The following is a 13,720-nucleotide window of genomic DNA, read 5'->3' as shown; positions in this document are numbered from 1 at the left end:
TTTAGAGACCTGTCCAGAAGCCAACACAACACATTTTTAGCCTTGTTTCAATATTGATATTAGCGGCACTAGCAAGTACCTTCGTATTATGTGAATGAAACTGTAAACAAGTTAAAGCAGCAGCAGCATGTTGCACTATTTGTGCCAAATTTGAATAATATGTTGGCAATTGTTTGCTAACGTGTTAGCAAATATGTTTCTTTTGGATTCTTTCATAAAATACCTTAATGCAGCATTATGAGGGGAGACAGTTGAAATAAGACAGTTCAAAATAAAAAAAAATGTATCAAAACTTCCTCACTGAATCTGCGTTCGGGTCCTCTCTGCCTGTGCTGCCTTCATCAGCTGTGACAGTTTGGTACAGAAATGCATTCCTTCTGTAATTTGCCTACTGAACCTCTGCAGTAAGCGCTGCGGTAAGTGTTTGTTTCCATTTGTCTGTACAGAATGCCTTTGTGTTTCTGTGTGTCATTTTTCATAACAGTGTCTGTTGGAGAGTGTCTGTATGAATGCATCGCCATGAGCCTCTGAGCATCGACCCTCATCTTGAACAACAGCAAGTCTGTCACAAGGGTCCATCCATCTCTGTCTGACACCCCGAAACACCCTCAGCCGAGCTGTTTGTCTCTCTGACTTTTGGGTTTGTAACTATTCATCTTGTCTGTTTGTCAGAGTTATTTTTATACACATCTGTTTCTCGGTGTGCATGCCAGTCACAGCAGATGATCTGTGACGGCTCAAGAAATGTGCGTATTCAAGCTGAATCCAGGCGGCTTCAGTCAATTTCAGTTAAGACTCATAGAGGCAGGTTTACTGGTGAGCCACACACACACATGTCATACACATGAATGCATAAAGGTCTTATGCAAACATACATCCTCTGTTCTTTTTATCTGTTAAGTCTATCAGTGTTATCAGTGGATTTGTCTGATTTTGTCTGACGTTTTGATTTCTCTGTTTGTTTCTCTCTTCTCTCTGTTGAGGTTAAGGCTGAGGTCAATTTAGAGCAGTGGACATAGAAAAGTTTAAACTGGGGATAAGCCAAGCCTGAAAAGACAAGATGTAGTAGGGGGAGGAACTCATAGACAACTCACTAAGGTTAGCAAATGCCATGCAAGACTAATCCAACTAGCACAATATGCTAGTTGGATGCCAGTAATATGCTAACACTTTCATGATCCTGAAATACACTTTTCCTGACACTTCAGTATTTAAGGCACTAGGGACAATAACAATCACCACACCCTCCTATTTTTGTTCCTTTTTTTGCACACATTGCTGGTTCTTATTTGAGTGACAATAGCAGGTGTGCTTGGCAACGCTCTCACTGAGCTTGCAAACCTCCCGCTTTGTGCCTGTCTTTGTGATTACGCTGCTTAAATAGAGTCTGATGTGATAAAGTTATCAATCATTACATGCTGTCTTTCTCTCTCGCCAACACACATAAAAATCCGCAAAATCATATTAAACCAAGGGTTCAGGGTAATATTCATTTCATCATCCATTGGGAATTACTATGACAATATTTTTGTAATGATGAAAAGATTAAGGCATTTAATGAAGTGAGCACCTCAGACACGGTGCTGTTTGATAACTGAAATGCCACATGTCTCTATATGAATATTTGTGTTGAATCGCATTTCCGTAAAACGTAATTTCAGACTTCGATGAGAGCCAATTATCAGTCACTCATCATGGTGCCTCAGGAACCATTCCTAGTTCTTTTGAAATACTTGCTTTGTTTCTCTTTTCACTGAGGAGCCACAATTGTCAAAGCAAGGTTTAGTAGCATAGCCTTTAATAAAAAATAGATGTTATCCCGTCGACCTACCTGAACCTCCACCGGAAGTAACGTGTTAAGCCCCTAGTTTGGACAAACCTATATTTCCAATTTAGCAAACCAGTTTAAAACCAGTTACCAGTTTTAATGTTTTGGCTGAATGGTGTATAGGTGATGGGAAACCGGGGAGGGATCATATTTTCTTCCCTGCACTTGTGACTCATTCAGGTTGGTCACGATGCTTGCTTTTAGGGAGCCGTGGGATCTGAGGGGGGAGAATGATTGCGAACTAAAGAAAAGAAATGCTCCTCGCAATTCAACATAGAGTTCTGATATCTGATCCGTGCCCAACAGGTCCGGACAAATTAGGCCTGTCATGTTAAAACATCACATTTCCACAAATTCAGAGAAATACAAATTGGGATTCCTGGTCGTGATGCAGTTATGAAATCGTAGCTCATCATGTAGAATTTCTGCTTTCCGTCAGCCTGAGACTCCGTCATACTGGACAGCAGTAGAGGAGGTTGTACCAGCATCTGGTACAACATGTGGTAGTTTAGCAGACTTGGCTAACATTCAGCATCAGAGCAGTGAGCAGGGAAATGAAATGAATCACACTGCCCTGTGTTTCCATTACCCTAGTAGTTTTGTAGTGGGTATTAGGTAGGTAAGTAATTTCACTAAATGCAGGTAATTTTGTGTCACTGAGCTTATGACAAATGGTCAGGTCTTGTGTCTGGTCCAAGCCATTTTTTTGTGTATAACTTTGGGTTTTGGTCAGATTTGGTTTGGTTATTTTCAGAAAAATTACTTTTTTAAATGTTTTCTTTCTCTTTCTGACTGTTCCATGCAATTTGTTGCAGATAGACATGAAATGCCCAATGACTTGAATGCAAAATAAATATATGAAGCCTGGGTTCTTTGGTCAGGTCTTAAAAAAATACATACAGTTCGGGGTTCAGTCTGTGCTGCCTACTCAAGGTACTAATTTTACTTTTCAAGGTACAAATGGAGGGTACACAAGAACGGACTCGAAGGAAAGCTACTGTTTTGCACCTGAACAGGCTTTTGTCCTCCAAAAGGTACAATTCTGCCTTTCCTTTTTATGTCCCCGATTATAAATTGTTGCCTTACCACAGAAAACACACACACAAAGGATGTGAGAATTGTTACTACTCTCTGCGTCCTTTTCAGATCCACTGCTTGCTCCCTGATGGAAACATTTGATAAAGAAATCCATCAACAGTGATAGGTGACATACTGGAACATTCCTGATTGGCCTGACTGAAATTGAGGAGGAGATCATTATCCATGAGCACACAAAGACAATCTCAAGTGGGGTGGAGACTCAGCAGATGTGCAATTAATCCACAGTCACTGTTGAAGTGACTGTGTTACACAACCCTCTTCTACCACATGCACATAGGCCAATGAAAGAGGTCGTACAAAAAGAGGTCGCTTCTTGGAGGTGGAGGTCTTTTCCTCTCCAGAATCCCCTGAAGAGGACATTAGGGGGTTGGAGAACAATGGCCGTTGGCTCCAGCCCCAGTAATGCCCAAAGTCGGAGCTCCTGGAGCTGAGCATGTAGTTAGAATAGCACTCTCTTGAAAAGTGCAGATTGCAAACATACATAGCAGTGTGTTTCACTCGAGGGATCTGCTGCCTTCTGCAGCCATTGCCAAGTCAAATCAGGGTCTTAGGGAAAGAATGCATCCCAAACCAATGTGCCAAATTTGAAAAATACTAAGTAAAGTCTTAGTAAAAATTGCATAAACTACTGTGAATGATGAGCCTCGATGAGTATATATTTTATATTATGTATTTAAATTTCATGATATAAATAAGTCCCGAATGGTTGACTCTGTGTCAGCACTGGCCTTGCAAGGTTCAGGATGATTTTAAACAGTAGATGGTCAGTCATATCGTCTAGTTTGCATCTCAAAATCATGTTAAGTGTGCAGTATCCACTCACGGCTATTTTATGTACATCTGTGATAGTCAAAGCAATCATCACTCTGTTCAAATGCAACCTTCAGTCGGTGGGTTGTTGTGTGATGTTTTGTACTGTAGCACACATATTTTCCCTCAACCGTGTGTACAGCAGCAACAAGTTTCATGTCCCCGAAAGCTATTTTCATTTGGTATCGAATTGAATTTAAACTGAGGACAAAATCAATAAAAACAAAAATGGTGTTATGCTGTAGAGGTTTGACAACAGTAATGCGAAATATTTTTAATTTGTATTAAATGAGCAAAAACATCCAAAACAGCCAGATAAAAGAACAGAAACTGTTAAAACATCAAATTGAAGCTGTGCTGTAAATTACTTCATATCATGAGATGTTGATGTTTTGCTAATTACTTGTAGGGATTAGAAAAAAAAACTCAAAAAATGAAGACCCGTAAATGAATGTTTTAGGAGACAATTACTCATCTCAAAATGAAAACCACAACAATCCAAATTTGGCCTGGTTAAGAAATGCTTGAATTTAGATTGCAAAATTCTTCCAACACCTTAATTAGGATTATCTAGATCACAATGACATACATCTCAGACACTGCATTTATTCAAAAACCACTGTATTATGTTCTGATCATGGGTTTGACAATCACTGCCCACTTCATCGTGATTCGCTCCTATAATGGTTTTCCATCAACCAGAAATGTGACAAATAAAGAAACAGGGAACCAATCTAAGCCAAACCCAGATCAGTGATGCTGGTAATGGAACAAGGACCTCAAGAAGAGTTTATCAGCCTGTTGCTTAGGAGCACTGCTGTTAACATACTGAAGATCTTTTGCACAGAGTCTCTCTGGGTCCTTGGCCCCTGTCTTAAATCCATATTCAGTGAGTGCAACTGTTGTACACAGCAGTGACAAGGTTTGGCAGCTCTCGAACTGAAACGAGTTTCATTTCAGATGCGGTCATCAGTTGACCTCTTTGGTTTGTATTGTTCGTACAATAAGCCTTTCTTGTGGGGGGGTGGAGGGGTGTAAAAGAACTACAGTCGGTACTTCGAACTGCCAGTCTTGATGAAGAAAGACATGTTGAACAGTACCTGTCATAGAATATTCAGAGCAGAATCCGGGCAAGGGAGTGAGACACTTTGTAAATGACAGATGAGCAAAAGCGCCGAGATCGCCCATCAATCATCAGGTCGACACGGAGACAAAATCTGTTGTCTGTTTTATCTTGTTCCCTCCTCTTTAGTTAATCATCTTTACCCCATTCTCTCTCCAACTTTCTCAGTGTGTGTGAAAGTGACTATCGCTACATTCCTCAAACCATTTTTTACCTTTTCTATTTTCCCTGAGATCTATTCAGCCTCCACAGCCAAAGTCTGAAGGCTTTACAGCGTTATGTAACTGGCCGTGAATGGTCTTCCCCCCTCTATTTCTTTGTCTTTTTTCTTTCTGTCATTCTTTCTTTTGCCGAGTTCAACAAAACACCCCGTGTTGAATCCTGACTGACAGCGCTCTAATTCTCCAGCATCGTCCCGTGGTGTTAAGAAGGTCTACTTACCTCTCTGCACCAGAGTTATTATTGTTTTGATATTTGAATTAGTTTTTATTTTTATTTAGTCTTTCAGTTTGTTTTTTTATTTCAGTTTAGTTTTGGTTACTTTTATGAGGGAATAAGTAGTTTTAGTTTTATTTTGAGAAATTGACTAGTTGTAGTTTAGTTTTTATTTTATTTTAGCATTAGTTTTAGTTTTTCAGGTATTACGAGGAAAGCCTTGATTCACAGTAGCTGAAAAGGGTAGGGTGAAAGAATGCATGCTATCAAATACGGTTTACAAAATCATTGATTATTATGGTTCCCATATTGTGCAAAGCCATTTTATTCTTGTACACCCTGAACCATTAACACTGGTTGACCCACAACAGAGGTAATTAGCACCCGGAGTTGAAAAAGAACTTTAAATAGTCTGCATTAATAATCAAAATGAAGTTGTGGAAAAACCCTGTACAACACACCAAAACAGTTTTAATAGAAGATCGGGGAACAAGGTAAAACGTTTCTTTTCTAAAAAACCTTTTTAAGAAAACACATTTCATACCTATTTTCAGACTGAATGAGCTTTATGTCAAAGATACACGCCTTGAAAAAATTAAAATTCCATAAATATCAATTTCTGGGATATTAGGCCACGAGGTGAAATGGTGAGAGAGCAGATGGGAGGATGAACGGGGTATTATGTAAGGAAGACACCCAGCTGGAGACGAAGCTGCTGGACTAACACACACACACACACACGCATACACACACACAGGAAAACCTACCACTACCACCACATAGCTTTAGTCATATAATGTCTTGTAACACTTGAAGAAGCCCACACGCAGAGAAAATAAGCTCCAAAAAAGCTTGGAAGGAAGGGGCACTGACTAAATCCAAAAGGACACTTGACTAAATCTAAAGCCACTGGGCCAGTTCTTGGATAAAAGGCTTCCCTCGCCCTCCCGAACCCCAGTGGGTTGTCACAGACAATCCCTCACTGGATGTCATCCATGTACTTTGTCATCTCACTCGATGGAGTGTTCATGACATTATTGCCAGACCTGAACCCTTCCCGGCAGGATGCAAGATAGGAGCATGTCTTGTGGGCATAGAGCACTGCCTCACCAGTGCCAGGCAGTGGCGCTAAGCAGTGGCCTTCAGTGGCCCTTGAGGCTGTGCTGCTAGGGTCTGTACAGAGGACTCTGCTGCCTTCTGCAAAGATTTCAATTCTGTTGAAACACTGAACTGAACTGAACACTGGGGTCCACGAGAAAGGCTGCTGCTGCTGCAGTGGCATCAAAGCTGCAACAGCCAGGGTTGAGAATGCCAGCAGACCGACCTCTCAGAGACCTCAGCAGCAATTGAGCGATAGGCTTCAAAACAACAGTGGTAGAAAGCAGGTGTGCCTCCAGGTTTAAAAGTCCTCAAATCCGCCAGCACCTGATTGAGTCCTCTTTTTTTCTCCAGCAGTCATTTGAGCATGTCTAGGTTTCTGTTCCAGCACATGCTGCAGTCCCAATTGAGAGTTTTGCCACATCCTCTGACCATTTTCTCATTTGCAACAGATGACTTCCATACAGCATGAACCAGATGTCTTGCCTTCAGTGTGGTGAAGACAGGAAAAAACCCGGGAACTTCGTTGCGTCTTTTGGCGTGACCTACAAGGTGTGGGCAAGATAGGGCATTCTCTGGAATTTGTTGCGCTCCTGATTCTTCAAAAGGTTCTCTAGTTGTAAATATCAAATGAAACCTACCTGCGTAATGGGACACATGCATTTAGTGGTGGCGGGAGTTGTCAAAAAGTAGATTTATAACCACAGACTTATGGACCCCACCAAATATGTAGATGTCTTACATACAAAGCCTTAAAGCTAGCTTGTTTGCTAAAATAAACATCCTTACCTAAATCATTCTCCTGGGCCTCTGTATACAACGACTCCGTCTGCGGGATCGTCCACCTGTCCTTCTCGGTCTTGCAACAGGTGTATGGCCTTCGAAATATTGCTTCAGATGTCGGTTACGACTAGCAGTCATCCCGTATGTCCCATCCGTCCAACGCCAGGTCGAGGCAGCCGGTGATCGACTTGCCAAGTGTGCGGATGATCTAAAAGGTGCAAATTTAACAATACGTGCTGTGGCTTGCCGGTGGGAGGATGTTAAAAGCTATGTTGCTTCGCTCCCACCTTCTGGATATAGTCTGTTACTTTGTTGTCTTCATTCTAGGTCCTTCTTTTTAGGCCAGTGTCTCTCAAGAAGTCAAACAGAACAGGACAAAATGGTAATAGCAACCGCAGTGCAACCCCGGGGCAAAATGAAAACAAAGCTGGTTTTACGTGCAGTTGTATTTTGTTTTAGATGGTGTGGCATTGATCGCTATGGTTTTTATTTAGTTTTCATGTTTTTGAAAAATGTCGTTTTGTTTTTTTTGTTAACAATTGTATATTTTCAGTGCGGGTATTAGTTTAGTCTTAGTTTTCGTTGACTGTAATAACTGCTCTGTACTCTCTACTCATAATTATCTCCCTAATATTAAATTAGACTGTGTACCACCCTGTTGTGAGCAGATACACAAATTTAATCAGAGCTGCATACAGAATTCCCCTTTCTTACACTGAGCTGTCAAATTTTATTCATACTGACAACAGTCATGATTGTTGAACTTCAGGCAGCTTTGTGGTAAACAAAGAGTCAAAAAATTGTAATTTCCAGCCCTGAATACACTTTTCTTGACTCATTTAGTGCCAGGTGACTTTGGCTCTAAAGCAAACAAAGTAATTGCAGCATAAAATCCACAGTCTCTCGATCTGTCCGCTTGTCATTGGTTATCAGTAATCAGGACCATTAGTACACAAAAGCTGCATGTTCAGTGCTGCACAGCTGTTGTAAAACTGACGTCAGAGTGCAGAGTCTCAAATGTTTACAGGCTGTGAAGAGGTAAGAGAAGGATGTGCCAAGCAATCCTCTGTGCACAAACACACACAGTGGAATGCAACTCTGAATGACAGATGTTCTTCTGGGTTGGTAGGAGGTTCTGAGGTTGCTGGAGGCACAAACGTCTGCTGTTGGTTCAGTCGGTTTACCTTCGAATCTCTTCTTTGTATACCTGAAACCATCCATACGCATGAGGATGTTCGTGAATACACATAAAAGGTTCCTAGACTTTGAAAGTAACCAGGACCTAGTTGTGTGTGTTTTTTCTTAGTTAAAAAAAGACTATGCATACCCAGTGACTAATCTGTGTTAATGACAGGGGAACCATTATCTTTCATCCCGCGCAACTCATCTCCTGATAATTCCAGCTGATGATTGAAGTCGGTAAAATGCAGTGCCTCTAAAAAAACAGATTCTTTTTCTTTTACATTAAGTTAAAGGAGATTTTTTCAAGTCCATCTCAAAACAACACTGACATGCCTGTATGTGCGTCGAAGGGGTCATTGTTTGCTGTGATCGCTCCTCCTGTCTATACTGGCCTTAAAGGTATCCCTTTTCTAAGTGATTCCAAATGTAAGAAATGGGGGACAAAACCCTCAGTCCTTGTCCTGTGTAGAAATGCATTGTGAAGTTCAGCTGTAGCTAATATGAGGCTTGTGTGGTCTGAGCTAGACAGATCAGGTGGTTGTATGCATTTCTCTCTTTGTGCTTACCTTGGAAGTGTTTTCTGACTGAGAGAAGAAAGACACCCACTTTATTTGTCTTAACTCGGTCTGTTGAAGCATCATAGTAACATCAGCCAAACATTACGAATAATTTAATTCACGAAATGAGGACTCTGGATTGCGTCTCCCATCAATTATTTTCAAACCGCTTTAGGAAGCAGCCATTACGGACTGGGGAAACAATTACAGCCACCAGTAACCCTTTCATTGTACTGGTATGTCACTGTTGAGTAAGACTTGAAATATGTGAAACTATCCCTCAAATTCACAAAATGTGAAAGCACTAGCAATTATTTTCTAAAAGGCTTTAAGCTGGTCGGATTGTTGCTGAGCATTAACCCGGCTGCCATGTGTCAACCGCGCATCAACAGGCTGCGCGCTAGTTGTCTGAAACTCGGCCCGAGACCCCACTATTTGTCACGTCAGAGAAACCCATTAAAGACAAACATTAGTAAGGCTCTCGGCATCAGTCTTGTGAGCCAGATTGCGTTGACTCTCATCATAACATCATATTTCACGTGACTGGGTTCATACTCGCATAAACAGAAGGGACACAGATGTTTATATGTTACTTTGACATAAGAGCGCAGGGTCATGGAAAATGAACCTTACGTGAAGAAGCAAGAGAATTATACAAGGCCACATTTGTTGTACTACCACATGCGGTACAACGTGACAGCAGTTCAATTTATCCAGGTCAGCAGGTGCAGATGTTCAATAGCCTCTAAAACAAAAGTGTCCAAAGTTTTAGAGACGCTTGGCTGCTGAATGTGACCAACCGTGTGCAGCCGCTCTTCTAGCTCGATGGGGGATGGAGGCAAGGGTTTGGGGAGGTGGGGGAGTCATTTTGCACTGATCATGCTCAAAACACCACCCAGTGTTTCCATGGTAACAGCAAGCACTCTGCACTGGTGGCATATTCCTAGTGGACGCCAGTGATTTCTGTTCAGCCGGAATTGATTTTTCCGATTCAGCGTGCAGATCTCTGCTTGTGTTTGTTTGCTTTCAAGAAGTTTGCAGATGTAAGTGTGGAGCGAACAGATGAGCAGCAAAGAGAGACAGCAAACGAACGGAGAGATAAAGCGTGAAAGGGAAATGGTTTATGGCTTTAAGGTTATCATTACTCAGACAGTGAGGGGAAAAACATCCGTCATACACTGCTGTCTCTATTTAATCTAGCAAAATTGCATTCAAGGCCATGACTGTAAAGTGGTGACGGAGAGCTCAAGACTACATTTCAATTTACAAGTAAATATCCACTGTGTTTCATTAGCTAAATGGCTGTTCACTCTCCATCCAGCCACAGAGAGACAAAAGCACACGAGACAGGCAGAAACAGAGAGAAGACAAAGAGGCTGATGAATGTTAATGACCCTGTTGGAGTGTGGTTCTCAGAGGAATGGGATACATCCTTTACCCTCCTCCTAATTCCCTTAAAGTCTCGTTAGTGGAGCTCAGGAAAAAGTTGCATAAACCCGCAAAACTTTTTCTCAGTCACAAACGCGCTCACAACCTGCACGCATACACGCGCTCCTGGTTGTCTGTCGATATCGGGGCTGATGCCCATTTCATTACCGCGGAGGGAGGGCAGGGTGGCGGGTGCGACACCCTAAATCTGTCCCCGCGACGCAACCAAGGATGATGCCCTTCACCATCTATCATCTGCTCTGTAGACACACTACTTCAGAATACATAATACAAGCCTGCATACCGACTCTTACGACGCAAACACTGCTGAATCCCTGCCAGACAGCTGCAGACATACAGTAGTTAAAATGATGCTGGTACTTATATTTCAAAAGGTGATTTAACTTCCATCTGCCCAGTGCCCTCCCTTCTTTCTCCATATCATTTGGCTGCTGCGGAAGTGCCACGGGGCAGAAAAGCAACCTTTGGGGTGGAAATCATCCGGCCGAGGTGAAGAAAACATCCCGTGAAGATACCTGCATTCTTTAGCTAAACAGAACTATTTTCGGGTCGCACTCAGACTGAAGGGCAAATGAGCATTTGCTTAATACCTGATCTGCCCCGTAAAAAAACAGTGAGGAGGTGGAACCAAATGAATGATAATCATGATATTAATGACATCCTCATTTCACCCTCTCCTCTCTCTCCCTCTCTTCTCCACCAATCTAGCGCCGTTTATTACTCGAAAGAGCCACATTTGGAAGGACGTAGTATCAGCCGAGGAGCTTTTAACCAACATAAATGTCAGATTTTCACGTGTAATTAAAGGCCGCAAATGAAATCCCGCTTCTCGCAGGGGAAATGCACCACAGAGGACTGATATCATTAGCCTTAATAGGTTATTTTCAGTGTAATGATGTTTTAGGTTAACACAAAAGGGATTCATATTCTAATCGATCCCTTCAATGGGTGTCAGTTCTGTCAAAATCAATATTGATGGTGGTGATGAAAACGGGAGGTACCCAGCTTGTGTGAGACTAACAGACCTTTCTAATACTGGCTTACTTTCCCCCTGCAACTGGTCCTTGGTCAACTGGTGTGTCTGAGTTTAAAAAAAACAAACAAACTTAAATCAGTGTGTGAAATGCCTGCGAGATCAGATCGCTTGTACTGTAGAAGGAGCAAGGGGGCTTGAAATCTTTCACTTGAGCTCCACTCATCGTGCATTTTTAACTTCCTGCGGCGTGAACGTGGAACAAAATCCGCGTGACATTTGTTTGAAACACGAGTTTGCGATACGAATGAATTGAGGCGTCGACATGTTAGCCGGGCGAACGTGAGAGCGGCCTAGATTTACGCGAGAAGGGCCGGCACCGGGAGGCACACACTCGAGCATCTACTGTAGTCCGGGCCCCCCCCCCCCCCATGTTGGTGCCGCGAGTTTTGAAGCTGCTTTGCTTCAAGAGCAGCTCCGGAGCCGCGCGGGGCGTCATCTAATCTCCTCCAATTTACACGACGCGTGGAACAAGCACAGCCACGTACGAGGGAGCAGAGGGGACGGCCGCATCCGACGGGCTCCTTCTGTTCAGCGGACTCACGTGGGAGCAACATTGCAGCAACTCGTCGTACCAGTTCGATTTTCCAGTTTAGTCCTGGCGTTGTGGGTGAAAGAGACAGAGAGAGAGAGAGCCAGGACGCGCTTTGGCCTGAGTAAACATATCGTATAGTACTTCTCTGTTGTTGTGCGGCAGCCTTTTCTTCCCTCCCCATCCCCTCGCGCCTCTCTCGCGTCTTTGCGCGCCGGAGCAACTTGCGGCGATGGTCGGTGGCATTTTACGCACGAGACGGCCGCAGCGCTGTCAACACCGCATTCACATGGTCTCACTCTGCCTCGCAAACAAACACACACACACACACGCGAGCGAGCGCGCGCACACACGCATGCACGCACACGCTCAGGACGAACTCGGACACACACCTTTATGTCCAGTGTGGTTAAAAGAGTGTCAGGGTTATGCGTCATTTCTCACCCACGGTCTTGTTAGAAAAAAGGAGAGTTTGCGTGTAAAACGTTTAAAGGCGCAGTGACATCCACACGACATCCACACGCACCCGTGTTTCGGGGAGCACTCTGCCGCCTTACCTGACGATGATGTACATGACCAGCACGTTTCCAACCAGCCCCACCACGCACACTATGGAGTAGAGAGCGGTGATAACGATCGCTATGATGACCGGGTTGGCGTCGACGTCCACGCCGCCGCTCACTTGCCGGTCCCCGTCGCATCGCGCCTCGGCGAAGCTCGCGGTGCCGTTGCCGTCGGTGAAGTTCCGGCAGAAGCGGCTGTCGTTGTAAAGCGCGGGGAGCTGGCTCCGGTAGTCCGCGTCCGAGCCGTTGACTGCGCTCTCCATGGTCCTTGCTCTGTATGTGCGGCGGGAGAAGCGCGCGCCTTTCGCCTGGCGTCAGGTGCCTGTCGGGCGGAGCCGGTGCCGGCGTTTGTCCCGCCGGGGGCTCGTTGTGTCGTTCGCCGCTCGGAGATTGCGCCGCGTTTCGGGCGCGAGACGGACCTCGCCGTGTTGAAGAATGTGGCAGGGGTTAACGCCAGCCGGCTCGAGACTGTTCACTGACGACCCTCTCGCGGCACAGCGAACCTGCACGGGACAGAGGCGAAGGCGTGAAAATGAATTAGTTCGCTCCCTTTCTTCCTTCCTCCCTAGGTTCCTTCCTCCCCTCTTTCCTATACTTCCATTCCCCTTTTGTCCCCTTTGGTCATTTCTTCCTCTTTCCCTTCCCTTTCTCTCCCTTCCCTTTTTCCCATTTCCTCTTTTCTTCCTTTCTTCGTCATTGTCTTCTTTCAGTGCTTCCTCCCTTTCTTTCCCCCTCCATCATCCCATCTTTGTTCCTCCCTTCATTTTCTCCTCCCCCCCTTGCTTCCTTTCTTTCTTGTTTCTCCCCTTTCCTCTCTTTCCTTCTTCATTCTTTCTGCCCTTTTCTCTTCCCTCTTTCTTCCTTCCTTCCTTCCTTCCTTATTTCCTTCATTCTTTCCTTCTTTCCTGAACTTATCCCTCTTTCTCTCATCTGTGTTCATCCCTTCCTTCTGTCCTTCCTTTTGTTTTCTCCTTCCTTCCTTCCTTCCCTCCTTCCTTCATTCCTTCATTTCTTGCTTTTCTCTTTCTTTCCCTTCTTCCTCCCTTCTTTCCTATCTTCCTTTCCTTGCATTTGCTTTCCTCTATTCATTCCTGTCTCCTTTCCTTCCTTTTCTCTTCCCCTCCCTTCCATCCATCCTTCTTTCCTTGTCCCTTTCCTCTTTTTCTTCCTTTCTCCTTCCTTTTTTTATACTTCCACCCCCTCACTAATCTCTAACTTCTTCTTTG

General features: G+C 43.8%; 1 protein-coding gene across 1 annotated transcript in view; it reads right to left on the bottom strand.

Moving 5' to 3' along the window:
- The window catches only part of oprm1 (opioid receptor, mu 1), a 28,703-nt gene extending 15,946 nt beyond the window's left edge, over nt 1-12,757 (bottom strand). Inside the window, exon 1 of the mRNA XM_040139330.1 lies at nt 12,489-12,757. Coding sequence (XP_039995264.1) covers nt 12,489-12,757 — 269 coding nt within the window. The remainder of the gene's footprint in view (nt 1-12,488) is intronic.
- Nucleotides 12,758-13,720: the final 963 nt, after the last annotated feature.

The sequence above is a fragment of the Xiphias gladius genome, chromosome 11 (genome assembly GCF_016859285.1).
Source record: "Xiphias gladius isolate SHS-SW01 ecotype Sanya breed wild chromosome 11, ASM1685928v1, whole genome shotgun sequence".
Classification (NCBI taxonomy): domain Eukaryota; kingdom Metazoa; phylum Chordata; class Actinopteri; order Istiophoriformes; family Xiphiidae; genus Xiphias; species Xiphias gladius.
This window is presented reverse-complemented; position numbering and strand designations above follow the sequence as displayed.